Source organism: Ahaetulla prasina, chromosome 7, assembly GCF_028640845.1.
Source record: "Ahaetulla prasina isolate Xishuangbanna chromosome 7, ASM2864084v1, whole genome shotgun sequence".
Taxonomy (NCBI): domain Eukaryota; kingdom Metazoa; phylum Chordata; class Lepidosauria; order Squamata; family Colubridae; genus Ahaetulla; species Ahaetulla prasina.
The window spans coordinates 72,565,531-72,593,265 of NC_080545.1; the positions used below are offsets into that span (position 1 = coordinate 72,565,531).

The window sequence follows — 27,735 nt, forward strand, 5'->3', positions numbered from 1 at the left end:
GATTTTTGCTACTAGTTCTCTGGACCACCCACCGCCATTGCTACCGGATCGGTCCATCAGGTCTGAACTGGGAGCATTTCACCCCTGAACCTTTCCCAGTCTCTATATTTTCCAGACTTCTCAGCCACAATGCCTTTGTTGACAACTCAGAAGCTGAAACACACATCTGAAAAACAGTCCAGTTAGGAAAATTTGCCTTATTTGGTTGGAATAACTTAAAAGAATAAACATCTAGTTGCTATCTCTGTATATGGTATAAGATGCAAGTGATGGACAGGAATAAGCGTATTCTCATAGATAAGTATTTCCATGTAGCCAGGGGTGGGCTACTGGGGGTTTGAAAGATCCTCTAGCTAAGATTCTGTGCAGTTTGGAGAACCCCCAAATTCTGGCCCCACCCACCCCACCCCACCCCTCCCAGGAGTCCTCACACGGCCCATTTTGGATGCAGGTAAGTGCAGGGTGCATGCAGAGGCTCGGGGGTGAAAAATGGGCCTACCAGAAGTTCAGAGCCATTTCCTGAGATCTCCAGAGGGCCTCTGGAGCCTGGGGAGGCCATTGTTGCTCTTCCGGAGGCTCGAGAAAAGCCTCTGGAGCCCAGGGAGGACAAAAATGTCCACTCCTGACTTGGCCCACCATGGCCATGCCCACCCAGCAACCGGGCAGAGAATCCCTTGCTAAAAAATTTTGAGGCTCATGTACCCATTTATCTAGTTTAGCCACATTTAGGGTAGCATAATTGGTCTTTGTAATTATTCGAACACATAATCTCACACCAGAATAAACAGATGCTATGCCTTGTATGGAACCTTTGTACAAATAAAAATATAAGAAAGGCTTTTTCCTGAATTCTGTAGGGTAATACTGTCTCTTCTGAAGGTCCTTGGGAATCTAGACTGAGGTTTTATTTTTATTTTCTCCCCTCATCCCTGCCACCTTTGATCTTCTATATGAAAGTTCCAGGTATAATATAGGAAATCCATTTCTCTTTAAAATAGGACTGAAAAATCCTTGCCCTGTCTGCCAACTTCTCCCAATGGCTCTTTTATAGCCCAACATGGTCCTCCTCCAACATCACCAATATAAATTCATTCAGTTTCTACTACATATGGCCTCTGTCATTTTCTACCACTGCCACTTTGAAAATAAACACCAAAACGGGCTTGTTAAAACTTCTGGTAAACTTTACACTCCTGTTCTACTTTAATTGGAAAAAAAATGGTTTCTTAGCTAACATCCTCCTCCATATTCTGTGAATTATAATGGTAAAATATTGGAGGGGAACAAAATGGAGATGACTTATTCAAAGCAATATGTTTAAGAATTCTGGTACTATTAATTAATGGCATTGATCAGAAGATCCAGTTTCTCTCTCTTTTCCAGCCTGGGGATTATCACGATTGTGGGGCCCCAGCCATCAAAGATAATTGCTCATGTTTTTTTTGATTGTCAACTGTATGCCCTTTTAGGTTTAGGTATTCGAATCCCTACTTGAAAGAACAGCCCGCTGGAACCCGAACCACACAGATTGTCCTATTTCATTTTGGGCTATAAGGTATACATTGTAAGCAGAACTATGTTTATAAACAAAGCATTCAGCTAATAATCCATGATATTGAACAGATCAAGATATCATGTAAAAAAACATTGGTTCTTTGCATTTAGCACATATGTAATATATTATTGTATTTTCTTTTACCTGTTATACTCTGGAAATAAACATTGTATTTTACTTCTGATTTCATTTGACATGTTGTAAGGCCACCAAATCAATCAGTAAACTATCTACCCATGGAAATACTTTTTTAAAAGGGATGATATTTTCTTTAAAAACCATATAATCTGGAAAAGTATAGTCCCCTGTACCAATTTATTTTATTGTCTCAATTGCTAATTATTGCACAATTGGATCATCTATGTAACAAGGTACATTATGCTTAATAGCAGTTTCATTTTTTCCCCCATTTGTGTTGATTATATCCAATTGTTTAAAGTATATTTGTAGCTCCTCATTCTGCTAACCAAATTTTCCACATGATTAAAAGCGTTCAAATAGATTTTTCTTTGTAAGACATTTACAATAAAACTTCTTTGCAAGTTGTGAAGTTAAAAGATATCCATAAGTCTCCATTCCCATTTCATATGTCCTGGGACATATTACATTAATCACTAGTACCATTAATGACTTTATTTGCAATTAGTTATTTTTATTTTTTTGCTTTTAGGTAACTAATTTCATTTCTAATATTTAGTTTACAGTACTTGATATCTCAATCCTCTGTGGTTACAAGGGATGGAGTCTTTTGTTGTTAACATTTCCTTTCCTGCCAGATAAAAATTGTATGAATTAATTATTGTGAAAAGCTTAGAAAACAAGAATTCTGCATAACCTCCCCAAATATTTTACCTGGAGAGTTTCTATTTTTGTTTGGTACCTTTGTTACCTTTAGGATTTTCATTTTCATGGGAAAAGTCACCTTGAAATATCTGTTGTTAAATCACACAAACAAAATTCAAACGGCAGGATTTTTATTTTTTTTTTGGCCAGATTTAAATATGCAAGTTAGGGTGACAGATTGGTGATCTTCGTAAAATAATAAAAAAGCATTTTTGCTGGAAGTAAAAATAGCAGACATCACAGTCATCCAGTATTAACGCAGCTGAAAACAACAATTAACATTTTGTGCTAGGAACAGTAAAAACAATACCTTATTAAGTCTAATCAAAATTCACAGTGTGGTGTGCAAGTTTTTTTGGGTTATATTCAGCTCATCTGCTAGAATATTAAACAGACTGAATATTAAGGAATAAACTATGTTTGTGATGTCTGCACTCTTAAGAAAAAAGTACAGTCTGGAAAGAAGAAGAGAACAAGCAAGAATTGAGAGTGGGCTGAGGAAAGATAGTGAGTTTCAAAGCTAGTCAAACGCCACTAAGTAGGGTTGTTTGGCTAATCCAGAGAGGCTTTTTTCTGGCTAAATGGAGTATATTGCTTACTTGCTGGGCAGATGGTGTAGGAGGGAAAAACTTACAGCTGCAGCTGACTCACTGACCAAGTGATTAGTTAGTGGATGGAGTTTCATGGCTCAGCCAACAGCTGTTGCAGCCAACACACTTAGAAGAGAGGCAGTTGCAAGCTTGCAGCAATAGTTGGTGAATAGGATAGCAAATAGAAATAGGGGGATTTGGGTAGGAAGGAGCATACTTTCGACCACAACTGAGCCCAGAATTTATGTTGCTAAGTGAGAAATTAGTTAAGTGAGCTTTGCCCCATTTTATGACATTTGTTAAGTGAATGATTGCAGTTGTTAAATTAGCAACACAGTTGTTAAGTGAATCTGGCTCCCCCATTGACTTTGATCATCAGAAGATCGCAAAAGATGGTCACATGATCCCATGACACTGCAGCCATCATAAATATGAACCAGTTGTCAAGCATCTGAATTGTAAATCACATGATACTGCAACAGTCAAAAGTGTGAAAAAATGGCCATAAGTCCAATTTTTCAGTGCCATTGTAACTTCGAACAGTCACTAATGAACTGTTGTAAGTCAAGAACTACTTGTACTGATTTTCCTCTTCTAAGCATCAACAAGTTTTGTGACTGTGTGAGGAAGCCAGAAAAAGAATATCAAAGTAACAATAACTAGTATGAAACTAGAAAACCAGCAGGAGGAAAGAATGCTTCTGGTTTATTGTATAGAATGTCAAATGAGTATCTGACAGCTGCTGGACATAAGTTGTGGGTTTGTTCTCAGAGTAGTAAGCTGCTGGCTCTCAGGGAACAAATCTATTCCCTTAAAAATAAGGCAGCCAAGCTAGACATACTTGGAGAGGAAGAGCTGTAAAGAGGAAATATTTCAGAATGTGAAAATTTTGCTCCAGGCACAGAATAACACTCTCTTGCTGTCAAACAGAACAAGGGCCTTGGAGAAGAAGAATCCTTTTGAGGAAGAGGGACATGTTCCTTTAGGTGGAACAAATAGTTGGATGATGAGCTGACATCCCTTACACCTCCAGGGAGGTATCCACCACGGAGGGTTTTGGTGTGAGTAATGAAATCATTAGAAACTCAGGTTAAATTCTAATATAGATCATGCGGTGATTAGCTTGCCTGTGTAAAGATTATGGATACCATATATCAGTAAGAGATACTGGATCTTAATGCTGAAGCGGAGATAGTGGACACGGTCCACATCGCATCATTGACTTGAGAAAGTCATAATATCAGAAGAAGGGGGCAAAGCAACTTTTAAAATGATCCTGAGAGAAAACTGGTAGGGGCTGGATACCATACCACATGGATTAGTCCTATAAAGAATAGGACTAATGTTGGGATGGGCTAATGAAAAGCTCATGCTGAAACATATGGAGAATATGATATAGGTCTGTAGTCCCAAGGTGGAAGACCTAGAGTACATTTTAGCATATGAAAAAGTACAGGCAGTCCTTGACTTATGACCATAATTGAGCCCAACATTTCTGTTGCTAAGTGAAACTTTTGTTAAGTGAATTTTGCCCCATTTTTACAACTTTTCTTGCCACAGTTGTTAAGTGAATCACTGCACTGTTAAATTAGGAACACGGTCGTTAAATAAATCTGACTTCCGCTTCGACTTTGCTTGTCAGAAGATTGCAAAAGGTGATCACAAGACCCCAGGACATTGCAACCATCATAAATATGAACCAATTGTCAAGCATCTGAATTTTAATTATGTGACTATGGGGATATTACAACAGCCGTAAGTGGGAAAAATAGTTATAGGTCATTTTTTTCAATGCTGTTATAACTTTGAACAGTCACTAAATGAACTGTTGTAAGTTGAGGACTACCTCGTGTATATTGTTTACTAGAGAAATCCAGTGGAAGGGAGTTAATCAATGGTATACAGTCATCCTTTGATACAAAGTCTTTAGAATGAATAAAGGTACATCAATGGAAATGATGTTCTTTATATTAAGTATCAAAATAATATGTTCTTTATTTCAATATAATGTAATGCAAGAAGATTGTATTCTTCTACAGGATTATCAGTGGGTTGATATGTAGTCACAGAGATAAGGAAGATATGTGGTCACAGAGATAAGGAAGAGCTATTGCCCACTTGAACCGAAGATATTGTAAGGCAAAAAAGTACATTGGGATATGCACAGGACAGCATGTAACAATGCCTTAATCAAACATATATTTTTCTCAAGACTGTGCAGCATTACAACTAAAGCAAATTGAGATAAAAAGAGAAGATCTCTCTGTAACAAATTACCTGCCACCTAAGAATTCTTTAAAAAAACCTCAAAAGTCAAATTGCTGACTTCTTAGCAAAATTTTGTAATTAGTCCGTCAAATCAAGCTCAGTGCCAGAGGGCTGGAAGTTAGCATTATTTTAGAAATTGTTGAGAAAAGAACTGAAAATTTATTGGCCAGCCAATTTAATTTTTTATTTTATTTATTTATTTATTATTTAAATTTATATACCGCCCTATCTCCCGAAAGGACTCAGGGCGGTTTACAGGCATATAAAACATCAGTATACAAATTAAAATAATCTTTAAAAAACTTATTCCAGTGCCCTATCATTTAAAATAGAAATATAAATATTAAAATCAATTTAAAACCCCTATAAAATTTAAAATCTAAGCCAGTCCTGCACAGATAAATAAATGTGTCTTGAGCTCGCGACGGAAGGTTCGAAGGTCCGGAAGTTGACGGAGTCCTGGGGAGCCTGCCCAGAGGGCGGAGCCCCACAGAGAAGGCCCTTCCCTGGGCCGCCAGACGACACTGCCTAGCTGACGGCACCCTGAGGAGTCCCTCTGTGAGAGCGCACGGGTCGGTGAGAGGTATCTGGTCGCAGTAGGCGGTCCCAGATAACCCGCCCTATGCCATGGAGCGCTTTGAAGACCGAAGGCCACAGGTAGCCAGTGCAGCCTGCGAGGATGGGTGTTATGCGGAGCCACGAGGGCTCCATCTATCACCCGCAGCCGCATTCTGACTAACTGTAGCCTCCGGATGCCCTTCAAGGGAGCCCCATGTAGAGAGCGTTGCAGTAATCCAGGCGAGACGTCACGAGGGCGTGAGTGACCGTGCATAGGGCCTCCCGTCCAGAAAGGCGCAACTGGCGCACCAGGCGAACCTGGTAGAACGCTTCCTGAGACGGCCAAATGATCTTCTAGAGACAGCCGCTCATCCAGGAGGACGCTGTTGCGCACCTTCCATCGGGCCAGTGACTCGCCACCAATGGTCAGCCGCGGATTTAGCTGACTGTACCGGGATGCCGGCACCCACAGCCACTCTGTCTTGGAGGGATTGAGCTTGAGCCTGTTAAGTTTATTTATTTTGAAGGCATGCTGGTTGGAATTGTAATTAAATAAAAAATAACTAATCATAGAAAGAAGTAAGACTCTTAAAATAAACTTAATCATTGTGTATAAGGGTTGCTATCTGGTTAAAAAACAAAAATGAAGAGAAGACATCGATTTTCATTAGATAAGAGTAAGAATTAAAGTCACCTTATGGGACCAGTGTTTTTAAATATGTTCATAAATTATCTTGATTTAGGAATACTGTTGAGCTAGCCAAGTTTGGTACCAAAACTACTCAGGGTGATAAAAAAAATCAGAAGATTTCAAGCTACACTGAATAAATAATCAATCAAATGGCAAATGTAGTTCAGATTTAAATAAGTGTGAAGTCTATATGTTTTCATTTAGTGTACTGTATGACAACTGTATTGTCATATTTGGAAAGGTATGATAAAGCTGTAAAAAGTAGAGACAACGGTAACCAGAATGATCATGTAGATCTAACATTTTCCAAAAAAATAGAATGTTTGGGACTGTTTAACTTAGAAAAAGATGTTTGAATATAAAATTACAAGAAGTCCTCAACTTATGACTGTAATGGGGTTTAAGATTTCCATACTTCGTTTTATGCAAGCCAAAGTAACAGGTGTACATATAACAGTGCCCATGTTACAACCAACTCCTTTTTAACAGATATGCTGTTCTTTTCTGCTACATGCAGTATAAATCCTTTTAAAACTTTTTTCTATTTTAATTACTCTATCAGCCTTAAATATGAACTTTTAAGTTTTAAAATTAGTTTTAATTGGCTTTAATGATTAATTGTTGGTTTTTTACTTAGTTATTCTAGGGATTCACAGCAAGGTCACATTCTGGGGAGCTCTGCCAGGTTCAATTACTGCCAGAAGCAATATAATGACCTTCTTTCCTTCCTTCCTTCCTTCTTCCTTCCTTCCTTCCTTCCTTCCTTCCTTTCTTTTTTTTTTATTTACATTTATATCCCGCCCTTCTCCGAAGACTCAGGGCGGCTTACAGTGTGTAAGGCAATAGTCTCATTCTATTTGTATATTTACAAAGTCAACTTATTGCCCCCACAACAATCTGGGTCCTCATTTTACCTACCTTATAAAGGATGGAAGGCTGAGTCAACCTTGGGCCTGGTGGGACTAGAACGTGCAGTAATTGCAGGCAGCTGTGTTTTAATAACAGGCTTCTTACAGCCTGAGCCACACCACGGTCCTTTCTTCCTTGTATTTGTTTTGTGCAATACCTGTAAAATTCTTTATCAGTTGAAATAATGCAAGTTTACTAACCAATGCCAGTAAAGAAGGATCTGTGTCACTGTCACCGCTCCACCTCCTATTTCTAACATATTGCTTGTGCAAGGAAATTCTCAAAAGCCTAAACATAATCCTTAACTGCTTTCCATCTTCAAAGACAGGAATAGAGGGCTTGCTCTCTAATGCTTATGCTTTCCATTTCACTGGTTTTTTACTTTGTTTCTCCTGACCTTTTGTCTTGGAGTGAAACATTTTTGTTTGGGTTTTTTTTCCTAATCTCTCCAGTGAGAGTATATAACATTTTCAGCTAAGTGGCCTTTTCTTTTCTACAGTCTTGGGGAAATGCTTTAATGACAAAACGATCCATTCATATCTATTGGCAACTGAAATATTCCCCTTTTCTAACCCATTGAGACACTCTTAAAGGTGGTTTAACTTTATATCTCTTAAATTCTTCAAGAACTTCATGGCTGCTTTTATAGAATTATAAAGTAAGTCTTGTTGTTATTATCATTTCTATTTATATTTCCTTCTTCCAGGGACATCCAAGGCACCTAACAACAATAAGTAAAAGAAAATTGGTACCTACTCTATAGAACAACATCCCCACTGTGATTTATTTGGAGTGTTCAACCCTCTCCGTCTTCTCCCTGCCCCCTCCCCAAGCATTAGAGCCAGAAGTTTGGAAGTGACCAAGATTTATATTGTTATGAATTAGTTGTGTAATACATTCGTTTTTGTACTGGGTTATTTTTAACTATATTTTCTATTTCGTTGATAAAGTTTTTTGTTTTGTTTTTCTTACAAACTGGTTTGTTATCCCCGCCCCTGCCAGAGTTATGTAATGTAATTACAAAGCCATGTAATGTGTGTTTGTGTGTGTGTGTAACTATGTCATAAAAGCAATTAAAATCATTAGTAGGTTACAATATATACAATGCTTCATGGCGGCAAAGAAGGACTTGTTCTGTTCCATTCAATTACAGAAAAGACGCTTCAGTTTAACCCTAAATGTATATAATTCCACAAGCGCATCTGAAATATGCTGGAATTTTGGATTATGACCGTTGATTTTGAAAGGTCTTTCTACAGTTAATGTGTAGTGGAAAGTCCTTTGTTGTAGCACTAAAGAAAAACAAAACCACATGGACTTTTCCAGATTGATTCCAGAGAGCAAAAGTGATCCTTTATAAATCAGGTGGTTTTTTTCCCCCAGACTTGGCAACTTGAAGATATGTGGACATAAGTTGCCAAGTTTGAAAATTACTGATTTAAATTAAACTATGTAATGATTCTCTGTATTCCAACCGCCCAGGAGAATATAGACAATTGACTTAGATATCCACTAAGAGATGCTTTTGCAACAGAATCATTTTAATTTTGTAGATAATTCAAAAAATCCATTGTCTCTCTTTCTAATGTAACATTTTCTAGGCACCCTATCATGGATGAAAAATTACACTTGGCAGGTACAGGTATTTAACTTTTTAAATTGTAAGTAAGTGAGAGCACACGGTGATAATCAGAGGCTTGAGAGAAAGCTGTGAAAATGCTAAAGGCTAAATGGCCCATCTGTTTTCCTCTAGCTTCTACATCTTTTTATTTCTTCCCCCAAGTGGGAAGTCCCACAGATATAAATGGATAATCAGTACTCCTTTTTGAAGTGACCATACATCCTTACTGTATTTTTCACTGAGGCTTAAAAATTGAATGTGTAACACCTTCATTCCAAACCAGTATAATTCAGATGCAGATTTAATATTGCTTATTAAAAGTGTGATTCCTTTATCATTTTTAAGCAAGATAAATATGTGAGATAACATGCCATTACGTATCCAATTTAATGTCCAAAATATTTGATCAAATTTTCAGTGATTTTATGGAATGGCTTTCTAATTGAATACAGTAATTTACAACCAACTAATGCTTAAAATCGAAGAGTTGCAACGGTAGCACAAATGTACCTTCTTAACTCTACTGTATTAGTCTTAATATATGCAGCACAACGCTTTTTAGCTTCTTCATTTAAAAGATCATAGCAGCAATTCCCAAGTGATATTACAAAGTATGTACTGGAAATAGAAAATCCTAAATAAGATCGTTGAAGAAAATTTAAATCCTACTCACAACACAATAAAAATATATATCTGTGCAAATTGTTGGATAATTTTACTTATTTTATAACATGTACGCTGCCAAGAGTCACCTCATAGGAGGGATGGGTAGCATAAAAATTTATTAAATAAATAAAAAAGTTCTTTGCCTGCATATGCATCTTATTTTCTAAAAACATATTTGGACCTCCTGCTAATAGTTGTGTATACAAAGGGAAGTTAATCCTAGGTAGTTAATTCCAGATTTTTTTCATACACTATTAGACTGCATGAATCAATATTTTTCCCAAGACTAATTTAATTTGTGAACTTAACAAATATACTGTAAACAAATAATATAAACAAATTTATAAATATAGAATTTGTAAAATAAGATGTTCAGATGTTGCCATGCCAGGGAGGTATAATAATAGAATTCTTGTTATGGCTTTTAATTCCATGTTACATTGCTGATTAATAGTGGAAGCATTAATTAGTTAAACTGGTATATATATTTTTTCTATTTGGAGCTATATATAGCTGTTAAGTCAAGGGTGTCAAACTCACGGTATCACAGCAGCATCACATGACATATTGGGACTTTTTCCCCTTTGCTAAACCAGTAGGGGATGGGGTCAGCACATGACACATCCGGCCCATAGGCCACGAGTTTGACACCCCGGTGTTAAGTGAACTATGTTACTATTTCATATTAGGGTGTAGTTCTTTTTTAACAACAGACTTGTTTAATGACTATTCATAGTTACTGTGATGATGAAAAAGTAACTTTTATCTACAACCTTCACAGGTCTAGAAAACAAAGGAAAGCTAAAGATCATAATCACAGTTGCAGTTTCACTTAAAAACCGCTTCACTTAATGATCAAGTTGCCAGAATTGCAACTGATAAGTTAGTAACATGGTTGTTAAGTGCATCTGGCTTTCCCACCGACTTGTCAGAAGATTGCAAATAGTGACCACATGACCCTGGGACAGAGCACAGGTCATAAATATGAACAGTTGCAAAACATCTGAATTTTGATCACATGATCATGGGGATGTATCAAGTCATACCTACGAAAAATGGTCCTAAGTCACATTTTTCAGTGCTGCTGTAATGTTGAATAGCCTCTAAACAAGCTGTTGTAAGTTGAGAACTCTCTGTAATTCATATCAAAAGCTATGTAAAAATAGGGCAAATTTAAGAGGCCAGAACCTTCCTTTGAAATGTTTCCAGGTTTATTACTGGATAATGGCCACATAAAATCCACTCTGCATCTCCATCTCCATGGGGTGTAGACTTAACATTGCAGGTTAATGAGAAAAATACAAAACAACAACAAATATTTTTCCATTCTTTCTGTAAATCATTACGGTTTGTCCTCGAAGGTGACTCAAAATAATTCAAACAGACTCAAGTAGTGTCTTCAGTATTCAAATGTGGGAGGGTATTAGAAATTAGAAGATAAAAGATTATTGTTACGTAAAAGTAAATAATGAAAGATTATTATTATATACAAGTTGTCAACTTGCGAAGCATTCCTGACCTGCTGTCGAGTTGCTATAGGCAGGGGGATGGGGAACCAAACCTTGCAGCTGCATCAAGGAACTTGCATTTCAGTCAAAATAAAGCATATTCCAGCTAGCAATGTCAAGATCATTTCCAGAGGGACCCATAGTGGCCAGAGGGAGTGACTTCTACAACTCGTGAAATTGCTTTGTTGGGGAATGTGACTAATGATACACCTTGGTGGGAGGGGGAAATAGGGTCAGAGCCAAGGCGCGAATTAGAGTTGGCTTCACTTGGTTCATGCCAACATGAAGCTCCTAATAAATAACTGGATTGATGCTCATGATTTAATTAGGGCATTGGTCGGAACCCTGACACAAGTATTATCATTATTATGATCATTATTGCTATTATTATCAGCACAACTATTATTATTTTGTAAAAGTGAATGGACTCAGATAGTACACTGTTGACTAAGCACTTTTGTATACTAATGAAAAAATCTATAAATAAAAATAAAAAAGACAAATTTGGGGAGGTATTGGTCTTTGAAGAAGCAAATTGGTTATTGTGAGAAATTTTTAACTGTAGCCAAATAAAATGGATTTTAAAAAACAAACAAACTCTATTCTAACGTGATGAACTGCTGCTGCCTATATGTAAAGCAAAACTTGAGTGATCTGCAAAGGGAGAGAGGCAATTCCTTCTGCATAAATGGAGGCTGAAACCTTCACCATTCTTCTTTCCTTCCCTTTTCTTTCCGACAGGCGGAACCCTCTTCACTTCCATCTCATTGCAGACGCCATTGCCAAACAGATCCTGGCAACTCTTTTCCAGACATGGATGGTCCCTGCAGTGCGCATAAACTTCTATGATGCTGATGAGCTGAAGGTAAAATATAATCCAAAAATTGCTTCATGTAGAGATGTCCTTTATGTAATTACATAAATGTTAAAAACGGGAAAGAAATCCTTGTGACTCAGAGATATAATCTGAATTTGTCCAGCTACACTTCCTGAAGTTTCCTGAGTTAAGCAGCTCTGTGCTTTGCCTGCTGTATGCAACCAACCTAAAGGCCTATGCCTACACTTTTTAACATTTAACAATTCAATTCCAAACTTAGAAATTTGGACAAAATTGTGCAGTATGAGAATCTGTTAATTAAAAAAAACCACCACATTGCATTTCTAAAACAATTTTGCCTGCAAAAAAAAATGCATTATAAAATGTCAGTGTGTACTAGCATTCCATAAAAGCCTTCCATATACAATATACTCTTTCCTAGCTAAAAGTCTATAGAGATTCTCAGAGATCCAAATCATGGTTGTCCCAAAGGTGCTTTTTCAGGAGACAACTGAACTTCCTTGTTTTTTCTTTGAAGACGTTTCACTTCTCATCCAAGAAATTTTTTCAACTCTGACAGGATTCCATTCCCCACTATCCTGTTAGAGCTGAAGAAGCTCCTTGGATGAGAAGCAAAACATCTTCAAAGAAAAAACAAGGAAGTCCAGTTGCCTCCTGAAAAAGCACCTTTGGGACTTTCCTAGCTAAATAAAATCATACCTACACTTGTGCAACTGAAAAAATGCATGATTTATGATCAATAGTCCCACATGTTCTGTATGATAAATTATAGATAAAGACAGACAGACAGACATATACAGTAGACCCAAGTTCAAATTCCCAGACATGAAGATTGCTGGATAAATTTGAACTAATAATTGGTTTTCAACCAAATCTACATTGTTGTTGTAAGTATAAAATAAAGGCAGTTTCAGGAATGTCATCATGCTCTTGGGGTGATATTTTGAAATGTACTTTATCTAACAAGGTGCCTAACAATGATATGAAATATATAAGCATGTATTCTAGGTTACTTTTCATTGCTGATGTTGTTTTTCCATATTACCATACTTGTCTCCATTTTCCATTAAAGGTATGCTTTTTTTAAAAAAAAAAAGAATATTTTTATCTGAAAGCAGCAAGTCCTTTTTATTTCTGGCAATCTCAGATCTTGTTAGAATTGCAACATTAAATTAGATTGTGACTATTTACAGGTGGGTTGGAAGTACAGAATGTCATCCTATGAAATTGTTAAAAATACTTTGACATCTAAAGGCTGTGATAGTAATTTTCATGGCATATCAAATCAATGTCCTGATTAAGATCCTGTAAAAAGCTAAAAACATATTTAGCAAATTGCTGTATTAATTTCCAAGCCACTCTACGCATTAGAAGGAAGTGCAACAGAATGTAATTTGAGAAAGTGGCAAAGTGAAGGATTATCTCTCAGAAAATACTCCCATCTTTTTTTAAAAAACTAAATTTCAGTTTAGTTTGTATATTAAGCAATTAGCAAATATTGACACAATTCATCTTCCTGCTGAAAACTACAGTTTGAAGAAAACTGGAACTTAATATGGAATTAATAGATCAAAATTATTTAATTAAGATGGAATGAATCCAAGGTAGTTGTTGTGATTAGAATATTTACTTCTTTAATAATCTTTCGTTGTCTTGTAAGAGTTTCCCAGAATGATTTTCTATCCAGGAAATAGGATCAACTCCTATTTCAGTTCACATATATAATTACCAAAGATTTTTGCAGATCGTTTTCTGGGCTTCAACATGTATAACATATTTTGCTTTCTTCCAGGTGTATTAGATTACAGTACCCATTACTTCCAAATGGCATGATTGGCCATGCTAGTTAAGGTAGACAAAAGCTCTAATCCAAAGCATTTGAAGCATAGCCTATTAGGAAGAGCATTGCCCAGTTAATATCCTACCAGAAAATGAATACAGAATCATGTTTGTAAGAATCTGGGCCTTTCGACTAGATTCTCAGGGAAACCATTTGATGCTTCATGCATGGAAAATAAAATAATAAAGAGGGCAAAATGTAGGATGTATATTTGAACACAATTGTCAAGAAATAACACATAAGAGTCTTTGCTTGCTTTTGGCTTCAGCACTAGTTGCAATTACTGTGGACATTTTTATTCCCAAAGGACAATGGTCTGAATACAAATCATTTGAACCTTTGTTGAGAGAAGAAGCCCAGGGAAGGTCACCTTGATCCGATAACTTGATAAATCTATCTTGGCAATAGTCATAGAATTCTCAGAATTTGAAATTCCTAGCTTATGAATATAAATTAATCCTGAACTACTTTGGATTTACAAATTGATTATGGATCAAATGCTAAGAGATCTTATCAATAACTTTTAACATAATTCCTTAAAAATACTTTATATGCCTTTGATCCACAGCAAATGTCTACTAGAATGGAAATGTAAAAATTTGAGTCTTGCAAGCTTTCTGTCTGACCGTCACTATCAGCAATATGATAATAATAAGCCTACCAATGATTCTGTAAAAGTAAAAACCTTGTCAAATCAATGCCATCACACTTGATTTAAAAAAATCAGGTAGTATGTCAATGATTTTTTTTAGCCACTAGGGTTTGCGTAAGCTACTTTACCACAGTTATTTTAATTGTTGTAGATTGTTATGCACTATTTGATTCAGTATTGCAATAAATAAAATATTGTATCCCTCTCTTTTTAAACAGATTGTTATAGTTTCTTACCTGAAATTCAGTCATATAGTTGATTATCTTAATGCAAACACTTGAATAGGCTTGGTGAACGTTGAAATGTTGCTTTCCCTTTTCAAAGATTTATAAAATTAAGTGGAATATATTTGTAATTACAGATTTTTTTCTTCAGAATGTTTTTATTTATTGTGATTTTCTTCCCTTTTTTCTTTGTATGTGATGAATTGTTCACTTCATTTCAAATACATTATTTTAAAAAAATCTTAATGTCAAAGTTATTTTTTCTCTTTAATACTCATAAATCTTCCAAATCTTTGGTTTCAGTCTTTTCTAATCATATCTGAAATATTATCTTTAATCTGTTTCTTGATCATTTAAGAAAGATTTCAGTTTTGATCTTCGAACAACTTTGTTACCTGTCTTATTTATCAATTTATTATTGTCTCCTGTTTTGTTTAATACTTTATTTGCTCACGTTCATTTTCTATTCAAGTTGCCATGTGCATAATGTTCTATTAGCTACATTTTCCAACTTAAACTTGGTTGCCTTTTGTTTTGCTTTTACTTCTTTGACTTCTGTACTGTATGTACATCATATAGAAATGTTAAGTTCTCATTATACTTTTATACACACACTCTGGAACGAGCTTCCCCCGGGTTTACACCAAATACCTGACCTTCGGACATTTCGTCGTGAACTTAAGACTCACCTTTTTATCCGCGCGGGGCTGGCTTAAATCGGGATTTTAATCTTAAATTTATTAATTTTAAACGGGGTTTTAGTATGGTAAATTTTAATCATTGGGCTAATTTAAATAAGTTTTTTAAATCGTATTTTAAATCTGTATATTGTATTGCCAGTTTTTTATTATGCCTGTACACCGCCCTGAGTCCTTCGGGAGAAGGGCGGTATAAAAATCAAATAAAATAAATAAATAAAATAATAATAATAAATAATAATTATACTTTTATATACAGGTAGAAGTAATTTTGTATCTTTTTGTATGTAATTTCTATTTGAGTTTAGTGTGTTCCTTTTTCTTGGTCTCATCTTCCATCTTCCATCTGCAGACTGTTTTTATTTTGTGGCTGGAAGGTCAGTCTTCTGTTCATTAACATTTGGGCAGGAGATGGCTTACCACAGCTAGAGACTTCATCTATTCAGGTGCCTTATGGCCAGTTTCCATGATCAGTGCCTTAATGGGATTTTTCACATTGTGCTACAAAGCTTTTTCCTTTTAAGCATAATTGGATTGTGTTAGAAACAGTGAGTTTTCTGCATTTTAGCAGCTAATTAGTTAACACTTTTGGCAATAGTACTCTTCTTATTCCAGAATGCAGTCCATTTGTTGTGTCAGTTTCAAAATATCAGTCTAGAGAATCTTATTATGATTTTTTTTTTCATTTTTTGGAAGACTCCTTCCAAATTAATTACAATCTTTCCCTGAGTAGTTCCCTCGGTGATGCCATCATTTATTCTGGTCATATAGCTAGTCAATCATCTTCATAATAGCTTTCTACCTCTTCTTTACAGTTTGGAGTTTCCTACTATTCCATTTTTATGATCTTGTTTGCATCTGCAGCCCAATGTAAATATAATTATCACCCCAATGTGGCTCCTATTTGGGTTTAATTTCAAATCTCTGTCCTCTTTTTTAATATTATTTTCAGGATCTCTTTCAGTACAGAATCATCATTAGTTATTTTCATGGACGTTAAAAACTATATTAAGAAGTCTAAGAACTACCAATAATCAATTTTGGAGAACAAAGGATATTTCTGCCTGAAGACATTGCATCCAGTGGGAAATCAGCTATGTACCTTAACAACTCCAAAATGTTAGCTGTTTTCTAGAGCTAAACTAATTAATTTTTGGCTGTATGTGATGGATGGATGGATGGATGGATGGATGGATGGATGGAAGGAAGGAAGGAAGGAAGGAAGGAAGGAAGGAAGAAAATAAATTCTGGTTTTTTGTTTGGCTTGGTTTTCCTTTGCAATACTATTCCTCAGTGGAGATTGTGAATATTAAATACTTTTCAGGAACCCCTACCTTATTAAGTTTGTGTTACTTGGATTTTTGACAAAGAAAGGTTAACTGATATCTTTGCAGCAAGTCTCCCTCATAGGAACTACTCAAAAAAAAATTCCCCTAAAGAAATGGGAATTTTTTTAAAAAAAACCACACATTTTCTCTTTTGCATGCAACTGTAATGAAGTAGACCTTGAGGGCTTAGAGTAGTTTAGGGTAGGGCAGGATTACATTATGGGGCTTTTGCTGGTTCTTGGCATCTTGATTGCCAGATATTAAGTATGGATCAGCTGCACATTCCTTCAAGGTATTGGAGTGTGATGGTTGTGTGAAAGTATCCCAAGTGGTTTTGTTTTCATTTTGCTTTCCTGTCTAACGTTGTTTGCCAATTCGCTGGGCACTGCATCTAGAACACATTGGATATTAACAAAGCTGCAAAAGAATCTTGGAGAGATGAATTTCTTCTGTAAACTGTATTTACAGTTTGTTTGATAGATTATTTCCTTGTTTCTTAATCTGAAAAAATTAATTTCATGACCTCCCTATTCAGACTAGTCTTTAGCAATTTATTTATTAGCAGTGCCATTGCTTACAATATACTCCCAAATTGCAAGCTGGGAGGTCATATAAATTATTTGTTTGCTTGTTTAATTATTTATTTAAACATGCCTAGTACTGTAAAAATCAAGTTCTGCTTCAGACAGCCATAATTTAAATAGGTTCAAGTATAAGCATGTTAAATACCAATAATAATAATACCAAGAACTGGGTAAATGGGGGAATGTTCTAAAAGTGTAAGTATTCAGAGTGCTTCAAATCAAATATAAACACTAGTTCCAACTATAAAGACAAATAGGCTGCTTTAGATCTATAATAGAACACAATCCATACGAAGATTTCCTTTTAAGTGGAAGAAGTGCCCAATTTATAACATAAAGTCTCCTTTATAATCTCATATTTGGTAGCAAACTTCAAATTACTTAATGGAACAATAGACAACATAGTCAAATTTCTACAAAGTTCAATGGTTAGTAAATGGTAGTTTGTAGAACAGAAATAGCACTAGCACTAGCAGTTAGATTTATATACCACTTCACAGTGCTTTATAGCCCTATCTAAGCGGTTTACAGTGTTAACATATTGCCCCGACAATCTGGGTCCTCATTTTACCGACCTCGGAAGAATGGACGGCTGAGTCAATGTTGAGCTGGTGAGAATAGAACTGCTGGTAGTCGGCAAAATTAGCCTGCAATAGTGCATTCCAACCACTGTGCCACCACGGCTCTTATTGCCACCACGGTTGTTAAATAGGAAGTGTTGTGACCCAGGTTCCTGGACCCGGACTCCTGGACTCGGATGATTCAGAAAGTGAGGGAGAAGACCTGGCAAGGCCTGCCTCTCCTTCCCTGGCACCCACCCAAAGGGAGGAGGAGGGGCCGGCAAGGCCTGATTCTCCCGAGACTTCTTCTGATTTGGCAACACCCCAAGAACAGTTTTGGAGTGATGCAAGACTGTGCAGACGTGACCGGCGCGTGCAGCAGAGGAAGCGTTGGGACAAAGCCAAAGAATGATGGTCATGCAGTGACATCTGCAGAGACTATAAATAGGAGGTGGGACTTCCTGGTTTTTTGTCTTGGACAAAGCAATGAATTTGCGCGGGCAAACTGTATCAATGGAGGAAAGAATATATTCGTGAGTAATTCTGGCCTTATCTATAATTTCCTCGTTATCTCCAGAGACTTGGCAGGCCCGTGGGTAGACGTGGCCAGGACATTTATCTATGTAAATAAATTAGAAGAGAAGGCCTTTGACTGACTCTTTGTTGGGAGTATTGGGGGAGGGAAAAAGAACAGGAAGTGTGTTTCATTTTGTTTCTTTATGCTTGAAAGAAAGCAATATACTATAGTAGAAGGTCATCTTTCATCTAGTGCTTTGAAAGTAGCAAAAAGCATCTATATGGTATGGGATAGCTGACATCTGTATGGATGCTGAACTATGGATTGCAGGTAATGCAAGATACTTCTATTTCTGTTTTATTTCTGGAACAGCAATGGGAGAGCTGCCCACAGGCTCTAGCAATCTGACTTTGTTTCAAGGGCCCAAGGAGGAAATGTGACACCAATAAATTGAGTTCTAATTGGTTGCAGCACAGCCTCCTGTTGTATCACCTTGAACAGCGGAAGGCTTATCTGTATCACTTCAGTATAATTTTTCCACAGACTGCAGCATTCTCTTCCACACATCTGTCACGTCTGACCTCTAGGAATCACTTACATATTTCTCCTTGGCTGCTGAGCCATTGCTGTTTACCACTTTACATAGAAGGTACTAGTTAGAACACCTTAAAATAGGGGAGCACATAGTACACTATTTTTGTACTGCCCCAATCAGTCAACCAGATCTGATGGTTAGCAATAAACATAAAATAAGAAACCATCGTAAAAGTACTTTCACATCTGCATAATATAGCTAGAAAATGTCTTTCCTACCAGCATCTACTAAAAGAAAATGTCTTTCTAAAGCAGGGGTCTCCAACCTTGGCAACTTGAAGACTTGTGGACTCAACTCCCAGAATTCCACAGCCAGCAAAGCTCTTTAGACCCCTGATCTAAAGAGGAGTTTTCAGGGTCTTCTTGAATATCAAGGGTAAAAACACCAGCCTTATTTGTGAGGGCCATGATTCACAGCATTGTGGGAGTCATAGCAAAATCCGCCTATTGGCACATGTTCTTTTCATCCTATTGCAGGTTGGGATCTCACAATTCTTATAAGATGGGTTGAATTTGGCTGACCTTGCACTGTGCTATACAGAGCTTTATAAGTAATCAGACACCCTGTATTTGGTCATTGTTTCAGAAATATTTCTTTACTAAACAGAATAACACTGAAAAAGCAGTGGGAGCAGGAGCAATTTTTAACTTCCTGCCAGCTTCCTTATTAAGTTTGCTTGTGCGAATCTGGTGGAGAAGATCAGATATCTCCCTTCCCCTTCCCTTCTGGCAGGTAAGTGGCTGCTGCTAAATGAGAGAGGGATCAAGAGATTGTGAAACTGGCTGGGAAACTTTCACAGAACATTAAAAATGAAGATCACATGACCACAGGAGCAGCCCAGCAGTGCAGCAGCAACTAGTTCAGGGCTCTCCAACCTTGGCAACTTTAAGACTTGTGGACTTCAACTCCCAGAATTTCTCAGCCAGCAAAGCTTGTGGACTTCAACTCCCAGAAACTTGGGATTTCAACTCCCAGAATTCCTCAGCCAGCAAAGCTTAAAGTTGCCAAGGTTGGAGACCCCTGAACTAGTAGGACTGAAGCATTTATTCTTTCAGGAGTCAGGGTCCCGAGTTGGTATGTTAGGCCACTTGAGGCACCTTGGTTCAAAAGTTGTTGCCCAGTTTCACCCAGTAAAAAAAGGTCATGACAATAAGATTTTTAGTAGCCTTTAGATAATGAATACTTTGAATTGGGCTTGCCTGCCAAAGAAGGTTATAGTGCTGACAAAAGGACATAGCTAGGGGTAAAGTGTGGGAAGTTGGAGGCAAGTCTGTTTGTTACCTTATTGAGACTTGGGGCTGGAAAAATCCAAACACAAAATGGCTTGGATTGAGATACCTACTTGCTTAATGACCCACAGTTCTCAATTAACAACCACAACTGGGACAGTGGGACTGCAATTGCTGAGTGATGTGGTCATGTGATGTCTCACTTTACAACCATAATCCCTAGGCAATTGAAATCACTTGCTTTTTTTTTTCTTTCTCCTAGTTGCACAGCAGAGAGATTGGAGAAGAAGGGGTTTCAAGAGAGTATGTGTTTGCATAGCACGCTCACAATTCCCACCACCAAGCTGTGATACAATCGCATTGCCTTTGCTGTATATAAGAGACTAAGGAGGCACTTCAGCATTCCAAAAGGCAGGGAATAGTTAGGAAGCAAATTTAATTCCAAAGTGTGAAACTGGATAGTCTTGCATGTTTTCCACTTGGAAAGCACAGTCGTGATCATGTAGTGACCATTTCACTTAGCGATAAAAATCCCGGTCCCTGTTAAGGTTGTTAAACGAAATCTTCCTATATTTAGAAATCGTCAAAGTGAGCAGTTTTATAATGACAAAATTATGTTCTCCTCTTCTTTAATATGCCAGTTTAAAAAAATTAAGTATGCTGGCTTTGGAATAATTAGTGTTTTAAAACTTGCTCCTTTTTTAATACCATTTCTAAATGCATGGCTGCTATATGATTGACTAGAGTGCTGCCCTGAAAATTGAAATAACATATTATGCAAGATAACCTTAATTTAGAGTATGGTCATATTTTAAAATAACAGTGCTCTTATCTAAGCTGGAAGCAGAAGTCAAATTTCCTATTCAGACTTGAAGTAGTGATGTGTAAAAGTCGTTCTCATCCTTATGTGTAAATTGCATCAAAAAAATTTAATGTGCTTTTCCAATATAAGCACTTACTTTTATTATACTTTTTTCCTATTCTATTTCAGAAATCAAGTTTCAATTTTAGATTACATCTGTCCAGGGAATAATTCCTAAATGTAGAAATCAAGTACTACTTCTGTTTAATTTAGCAGTATGACAACCCTATACAAATCTGAATTTTACTAAAATACAGATGAACTGCAGTAGAGTATCCGGCTGAAGTTCTGCGCATAGACAATGCTCCCAGAGATTTTGTTATCTCATTGTAACAGGATCAGGCACATATATAATTTGAGGGCTTTTTTCTAGTTACTGTATCTATGGATTTGTTGGGGAAATTTAAAATGCTTCTAAAATGTATATCATTTCATTGATATTCTTTTATACAATTTTGAAAGGAATCCTAATGTAATCCTATATATTCTACTAATACTGTACTTTCATTATTTTCCTAAGAAGAAACAGCTGAACAATTCTTACTATTAGTTCTAGAAACCATCTGTCTGCAAGCAATCATTAGTCAAAGCAAGAAATAAATGTTTACTTATGCAGCTACTGTTGATCAATAGTGTCTGGACACTAACCACCTCCCTTTTTTCTGAATATATAACTTTTATTAGTACTTAGTTTTTCTGTATAAACCAAACTTTGCTATGGATCATTCCAAAATATCATTTTACTTTTAATTGCAATTACCTATGCATTGCAAATTATTAAATTGAAACATATTTAAGGGTCACCCAAATACTGAATGTTAATCAAGTCATTATCTTGTATAACTAGAATAGCAGAAAGTTCCTTTTCAGGTATGTGAGGATTACAATTTCCAGAATTCCCAGCTAATGTGGGTAAGTCTAGTATAGATGAATGATAGCCAGAAATTACATTGTTGTACATTTTTCCTTTTGAAAATTATCACCAAAGACAGCTTCCTATTAACTCTTGGAGATCTGAAAGTGATCTGCTGGAATTACTCATTTTCATCAAAGGGAAAACTAGATTTCTGTAACCTTAGTCTATTTATCTGGTATAATTTTAATTTCTAAAATTGTTTGAAATTGGAAAAAGTGAAGAAGTATGGTTTACAGATGACAGTATTGGCTACAGATAGCTGTTCTCATGGTGACATAAACTCTACTTCTTTTCTACATGTCACATTATATCAGAGAAATTCCCTAAACAAACTGATCTTGCAGCAAATCACTGCATTGTTGCTTTTGCCATTCTGGTGAAAGCATGATCCTGTGAACTCCACTAGCAAATGATAATGCATTATTCAAGGTAATGATGAGAACAGCACCAGCAATACATTGGCCACGTTCAGTTAATGTTTTATGCATGTCTTTTCATTATCACCTTCTCATAAAATGCATGTATCTTCATGTCTCTGGTTGGTTCTATGGAATTAAAGAGTATTTTTGGATATAAGTTAAATATTATGACCTCTTCTTTTATATACCTGGTACATTATTGAGGCATAAAGAAAGGATAACTGATAATATCAGTTCATTTAATACAATTCTTTGAAAGATGGATTAGAACATAGAAGCAAGCTAAAATTCTAATCCCTTCCTCTGACTAGCAAGTAGAAAAACTAATTTATAAAGTTCTGGATATTCTTTCTCTTAAAAAAAGGCAGTGAAGGTTTTGTTTATTATATATGTATCTCTAATTCCCAATGCAACTATTCTAGGAGAAATCTGACAGGAATATGATTAGTATGTTTAATGGAATAGGAGTTTCCTGTCTATCAGAAACACTTCTGATAATCATGTTACTGCTTCCTGGATTAGGCATAGTTTTGGAGGGTTTTCAAAGTTTTTATTTTGTTTTGTTTTTTCGATATATAGTATATTTTTTGTAATTATGATTCAGAAATGAAAGGGAAAATGTTTGAAATAGGGTTGTATTGGTGTTGAGTAGCATTTTTCAAACTTGGTAACTTTAAATTGTGTGAATTTCAACTTCGAGAATTCACCTATCAGCATGTGGAAGTTCATACATCTCAAAGTTGCCAACTTTGAAAAACACTGGTCTAGAGACTAAGACAATTCACAGATTCTAACCAAATAGCTCATAATTAGATGTTGTGGAGCAATTCAAAAGATGTTCATTTTTACAGAACAGACAGATATAAACAGTTATTCCAGAAATCCCCCCAAAAAGACTTTTCTTTTACTTCTTCAGATTGAAAAAAATGTCATTGTTGCAGGTCGCAGAAAACACCTTTGTAGGAAAGGGAGACAGATTCAATGACTGACAGATCTATTTTCAAGTAAAGTATTTCTTGCAATGCAGCTACCATTGCTTTTTCCAGTCACAACATATTGGGGAATGGAGAACTTGAAGGTTGAGAGAGAGCTTTAACTTTACCATTTGTGACATCTCATTGACACTATCCCATGTCCTGAGCAAGAGAGAATCATGATTTATTTTAGAAGGGGTGTGTGTTTGTGAAATGAATTAATCTATACTGCAGCAAGGTTTCTGGTGACATGAGTAAAACAGAAATATTCCAGCAAATGGGAAAGAGCATCTGGAACTTCTGTGGCCACCTGACCTAAATTGCTGTCACAATAAATTCAAGAGAAACTTCTGAAAATCTTCTTCTCATGACATGGTTGATATAGCTAAAGGAATGTTGAGACGATGTTCAGCTATGAGCTGACACATTTCCATAGCTAGCTAAATAAGCGATATATATAATTTTATTAAAGATTTGTCACAGAAAAGTGTATACATTTTAGCAATCACAGGTTCATCCTTCATATACAATAGAATTTCAAGTTTTGTTGGTTTTCAGTTCTAATTACTGTATTGATATAGTATATCTTTTTATACAAATCTTGATATGTTCACCATTTTTCTTAGCCCTCTGTTTCTTTTCTATAAATTTTTTCTTGTCCTGAAACCATTAAAGGCATTTTTAGGTACAGCCTGTGTTTTATCTATTTCATATTCTTAGCATGAAATTCATAATTATTTTTAAATTTACATTGACCTGAATCATAAATTTACATTAATCTTATTCATCATTACATTAACCTTAATCATAACATAAAAAGACATCCGTCCAAACCTCAAGTTGTATGTTGAGTTTTCCACCATTGAAAAATATTGTTCATGTTTTGTTCAGCTGTCAATTATAGAATAGAATAGAATAGAATTTTTATTGGCCAAGTGTGATTGGACACACAAAGGAATTTGTCTTGGTGCATATGCTCTCAGTGTACATGAAAGAAAAGATACCTTCATCAAGGTACACCACTTACAACACTTAATAATAATCATAGGGTACAAATTTAACACTTAATGATGCAACACTTAATGATAAGCATAGGGTACAAATAAGCAATCAGGAAACAATCAATATCAATATAAATCATAAGGATTACCAGCAACAAAGTTACAGTCATACAGTCATAAGTGGAAAGAGATTGGTGATGGGAACGATGAGAAGATTAATAGTAGTGCAGATTTAGTAAATAGTTTGACAGTGTTGAGGGAATTATTTGTTTAGCAAAGTGATGGCCTTCAGGAAAAAACTGTTCTTGTGTCTAGTTGTTCTGGTGTGCAGCGCTCTATAGCATCGTTTTGAGGGTAGGAGTTGAAACAGTTTATGTCCAGAATGAGAGGGATCTGTAAATATTTTCACGGCCCTCTTCTTGATTCGTGCAGTATACAGGTCTCAATGGAAGGCAGGTTGGTAGCAATTATTTTTTCTGCAGTTCTAATTATCCTCTGAAGTCTGCGTCTTTCTTGTTGGGTTGCAGAATCAAACCAGACAGTTATAGAGGTGCAAATGACAGACTCAATAATTCTATTGCCTTCCTTAGCCTTATAATTACATGCCTTCTTTAGCCTTAGATACTTATCGTCTCTATTGGAAAGAACAGTCCACTGGGGATTGAATTACAAATTATTTTCTCTTGGAGTCTAATGTATATATCATAAGCAGAACTGCTAACCATTAATGAAGGCAGTTTGAGCTAACAACCTGATACTTTGAACAAATTTGGATACCCTGCAAGGGAATTTCACTCATTTGATCGCTGACTCTTTTCATTATCTTTTATATATTTTACCACTGTATTTTATCCTGGAATCAGGTTATATATTTTATTTTTCCTTCATTTTATTGATAAGGCCACAAAATAATGAATTAATAATCTATTCTATATATTTTGTCCAGATCTACACCAACACCTTTTTCATTCCCTTTCAAAAAATTTCTAAAAATTTAACAGTATCTTTACAGATTGCATAGGAATAGCTCTTTCTCAAACAAAATTCTTTTTTAATTCCAACACTGCCATATTATCTTTTTTTTCCGTCTCTTGATTATTGGTTTTGTTTTTTGAAATTTCCTTTCTGTCTTTAATTTGTTCAATGTCTCTTCTCATTTATATTATAGTTTCTTTAAAATTTTTATTCATGTTTTCTGTCATATTCGCAAATCTTTCTTCATTCTCCCTTCAAGTGAAACCAGACCTATCTTAATACATGTTATCCTCAATTTATAACAATTCGTTCAGTGACCATTCAAAGTTACAACGGCACTAAAAAAACAGCACTTTTCCCACTTGAGACCTTTGCAGCATCTCTATGGTTAAAATTCAGATGCTTGGCAACTGACTCATATTTATGACAATTGCAGTGATCTGGAGTCATGTGATCACCTTTTGTGTCCTTCTGACAAGCAGAGTCAATAGATTTTGCTAGATTCATCAAATAACTTTGTTATTAACTTAACAACTGAAATGATTCACTGGCAAGAAAGGTCATAAAATGGGGGAAAACTCACTTAGCAACTATCCTGCTTAGCAACAGAAATTTTGGGCTCAATTGTGGTCATAAATTGAGGACTACTGGTAGATTCAGTTACTGATGCAATCACTGATGCTGTAACATTCTTTCCCAATTCTTCAAACATTCTGTATAAAATCTCTGGCATATATATATATTGGTTATTTGCTTTGTTAATCTCCCTTCTGAGATTTTTTCCTGCTCTCATGGTAGTAGCTATGTCTCTATTTTTATTTATAACTCCTAAAGGAAAAAGAAAAATCTTATCTCTTTTTTAAATGAAACCAAGTAGTTGTCCTCCTTAGCAAGTTTAAACAGTTCTAGTTTCCACAGAAGTATGTATTATTTATACAATAAATCAAAAGTACTTTAACATAAAAAAATCCAAATTCAGCTGTCCCCTTAATCCTTTTTAAACTTTCTTAACTCATGTTCTTGGCAAGCTTTTTATTTCTAATTGTTTTTGGGTTCTTTTGTTTTTTGTTTTTAACTTTAATCCCAGTTGAAAGATCACTCGCCAGCTGTTTTAATTGTTCTGCTCCTTGGAAAATCTCTGTAACTTTGACATATAAATGTGCCTTAGTATCTTGAAACAGGCTCCATGTGAGATGGTGAGCTTGGTACTTCTTCCTTGCTCCAGCGTTCTATGAATTGCCTATGGAGTCCCTTGAAACAGGTTCCACATGAGACAGTGAGCTTGGTACTTCTTCTTTGCTCCAGCGTTCTATGAATTGCCCACGGAGTCCCTCCAGATTCTCAGGTTTCCTCACAAAGAACTGACTTCCAGAGCATATGTGGGAGATCCCTGGAATCCCCTTGTCTGGAAAAGCCTCACTGGTTCAGCTTGCTTTCCAGTTGTCAGTCTCACTTTCAGGCCTATGTTAGCCCTCTAACTTCTCCTCTTGGAAGCCACAAGAATTTATAACTTTTAAGAAGTGTGTGTGTGTGTGTGTGTGTGTGTGTGTTATATATAACATACATACAGAGAGAGAGAGAAAAAAAAGCACACATAAGAAATAGATAGATAGATAGATAGATAGATAGATAGATAGATAGATAGATAGATAGATAGATAGATAGATAGATAGATGGAGATGGAGATATATAATGTGTGCTTTCTCTTTCCCTCTCATATTTTTTGTTATAAAGAATATACATCAGAATATTTACGAAAATGAAATGGTTCACAAGCATGATCCTAAAGGTTCTTTCAGAAGAACATAAAGAGCTGGTAACACTGCAGTTTTATAAGGATTTCTGACTTAACTTAATCAAATACTTTAAAATATATCTGTGAAAATGTCACATTAAGGTCAGGAACAGTCCATTTCAAATGACTCCCACTGAGTTTAATTTAAAATCAAATTAAATGTGACATTCATGTTGTTTGGGCTTGGACAGTTAGTTGTGTAATGTTGTTTTATTTTTTTATCAAACTGCTTCTTTGTAGTGAGACCAAATTTGCAGTTGGGGTGGAGAAAACTAATGCTTGGCCCTGACTGCAGCCCCAGTTCTATTGAACATTCTCATATTTCCTACTCACAGTGGGAATAAAGCTCCAGCTGTTGCCAAAGGAAATTTTTCTTCCATAGCTAATGGCAGTTGTGAGGGCTTTATTTAACACTGGGGTGACAATGAAGCAGAGATTTAAAACTTCCTTCCATCCACTTCTCCATCTGGCTCTTTCCCTAAATTTAATTATTTATTTAAATCATGCACACGCATACAT

The 27,735-nt window shown here is 35.9% G+C and overlaps 1 protein-coding gene across 2 annotated transcripts in view; it reads left to right on the top strand.

Annotated features, from left to right (window-relative positions):
* Positions 1-27,735, top strand: part of LARGE1 (LARGE xylosyl- and glucuronyltransferase 1) — a 398,885-nt gene that overhangs the window by 191,824 nt on the left and 179,326 nt on the right. For both annotated transcript variants that reach the window (XM_058190742.1, XM_058190741.1), the window contains exon 5: positions 11,951-12,074. In XM_058190742.1, coding sequence (XP_058046725.1) covers positions 11,951-12,074 — 124 coding nt within the window. The remainder of the gene's footprint in view (positions 1-11,950; positions 12,075-27,735) is intronic.